At 44.3% G+C, this 2328-nt stretch overlaps 1 protein-coding gene across 1 annotated transcript; it reads left to right on the top strand.

Annotated features, from left to right (window-relative positions):
* Nucleotides 1-364: 364 nt before the first annotated feature.
* On the top strand, nucleotides 365-1664 carry LOC137205599 (serpin B6-like). The gene is made up of 2 exons (XM_067703887.1): nucleotides 365-1401; nucleotides 1614-1664. The coding sequence occupies exons 1-2, from the start codon at nucleotides 427-429 to the stop codon at nucleotides 1662-1664; spliced, it is 1026 nt and encodes a 341-aa protein (XP_067559988.1). The 5' UTR covers nucleotides 365-426.
* Nucleotides 1665-2328: the final 664 nt, after the last annotated feature.

Here is a 2328-nt window from a genome sequence, read left to right as displayed (position 1 = left end):
TCTAAAAAAAATTCAAACCTAGGTAGCTTTATGTAGCAAGTGTTAACAAAAATTTAATACTACACATTCTATTCTAAAGCACAGATTGAGGAAATCTCCACACTTCACTTGAAGAAGATAGCATAGACCTAATACTAAACTGGGAAAAGAAGGAGCCAAGAAAAAATAATTATGTTTTAGTATAAATAATTATACTATACACAGTGGAAATAATTATATTTTAGGTCAAATAAGATTGTAATAGTAGAAAACACTTGTTAGAAAAAATATATAAATGTAGGAAAATGAAAATTCATCATATGCCAACTTTGTGTGTGTGTATGAATTACTTATTTAAGTCTTTGGTTCATGTCTTCTGAACACCTGGGTGAAGACAACTCGAAAAATGTGTTTTTCTCACCCATAAGCATCCCCTCTGCCCTGGCCATGGTCTTCATGGGGGCAAAGGGAAACACTGTGGCCCAGATGTCCCAGGCACTTTCTCTAAGCAAAAGCAGCAGTGGAGGTGGAGACGTCCACCAGGGTTTCCAGAACCTTCTCACCGAAGTTAACAGGACCAGCATACAGTACTTGCTCCGAACCGTCAACAGGCTCTTTGGAGAGAAGACTTATGGTTTCCTCCCATCTTTCAAAGATTCCTGCCGCAAATTCTACCAAGCAGAGACGGAAGAGCTGGACTTTATCAGTGCTGCGGAGGAATCCAGGAAACACATAAACACCTGGGTAGCCCAAAGGACAGAAGGAAAAATTACAGACCTGCTGTCTCCAAATACAGTGGACCCCATGACCTGTCTGGTTCTCGTGAATGCCATCTACTTCAAAGGAAACTGGAAGAATCAGTTTAACAAACAGCACACCAAGGAAAGTCTGTTCAAAGTCAGCAAGAATGTGGAGAAGGCTGTGCAAATGATCTTCAAGAAATCCACCTTTAAAATGAACTACATTGGAGAGATGTTCACGAAGATTCTGGTGCTTCCCTACATCGGCAGGGAGCTCAATATGATCATCACGCTTCCCAATGAAAACACCGATTTGAAAACAGTGGAAAAGGACCTTGCTTATGAGAAATTCATCAAGTGGACGAGGCCGGACCTGATAGAGGAGGAGGTGGAGGTGTCCCTGCCCAGGTTTAAGCTGGGGAAGAGCTACGGCATGGAGGGTGTCCTCCGCATCCTGGGTGTGACCGACGCCTTCGAGGACACCAGGGCGGATTTCTCAGCCATGTCGGCCCAGAGGGACCTGCGCCTGTCCCAGGTCATCCACAAGACCTTTGTGGAGGTCGACGAGGAGGGCACAGAGGCGGCCACGGCCTCCGCCGCAGTCCTGATGTTGCGCTGCACCAGAATCACCCCCAGGTTCCGAGCCAAACACCCTTTCCTCCTCTTTTTTTTTTTTTTTGCGGTATGTGGGCCTCTCACTGTTGTGGCCTCTCCCATTGCAGAGAACAGGTTCCGGACGTACAGGTTCAGCAGCCATGGCTCACGGGCCCAGCCGCTCCGCGGCATGTGGGATCTTCCCGGACCGGGGCACGAACCCATGTCTCTGCCTCAGCAGGCGGACTCTCAACCACGGCGCCACCAGGGAAGCCCAACCTTTTCTTCATCTTTATCCAGCACAGCAAGACCAGCGGGCTTCTCTTCTGCGGCCGGCTCAGCTCCCCATAAGGAGGCGGCAGCTGCAGGCAGCCCCGCTGGGCCCTACTGGCCCACTTTCCCCGGTACTCCGTGACGTGCCTGTGACCCAAACTGGCCTTGGCGACAGTCCAGAAATAAAGGGTCTGATCGAGAAAAAAAAAGAAAATTCACTATTCTCGTGAAATAGTGGTTATCTATTTCAGATATATTTTGCAGATATCTTCTCCACTCTTGGCTTTTCATAACCTTAATGGTGTTCTTAATTAAAGAGAAGTTCTTAATTTTGATGTAGTTTGATAAAGTAATTTGGTTTTCTCTAATGTGTAATTCCATAGTTTCTTTTATGATTGTCCTACTTAAGGAACCATCTCCTAGTCTAAGTTTATTAAGATAATTCTCTAAAAGCTTCATAATTTTTATTTTATATTCAGAATAATTTTTACCTATTATATTTAGACCTACGACACATCTGGAACTTTTATGCTGTATGAAGTGAGGTATGGATGCTCAAGATCAATATGAAGTGAGGTATGGATGCTCAATATCAAGATCATGTTTCTATATGGACAAGCACCCATTCCTGAAAAGTGTACCCTTACCTTGCAGCAAAAGTTTCATATTTATTATAATTAGGTGAATGCTTCTGTGTCAGTCTGTTTTCTCTATTATTTTCACTCTTTTGTATTAATACATC

The sequence above is a fragment of the Pseudorca crassidens genome, chromosome 14 (assembly GCF_039906515.1).
Source record: "Pseudorca crassidens isolate mPseCra1 chromosome 14, mPseCra1.hap1, whole genome shotgun sequence".
Classification (NCBI taxonomy): domain Eukaryota; kingdom Metazoa; phylum Chordata; class Mammalia; order Artiodactyla; family Delphinidae; genus Pseudorca; species Pseudorca crassidens.
This window is presented reverse-complemented; position numbering and strand designations above follow the sequence as displayed.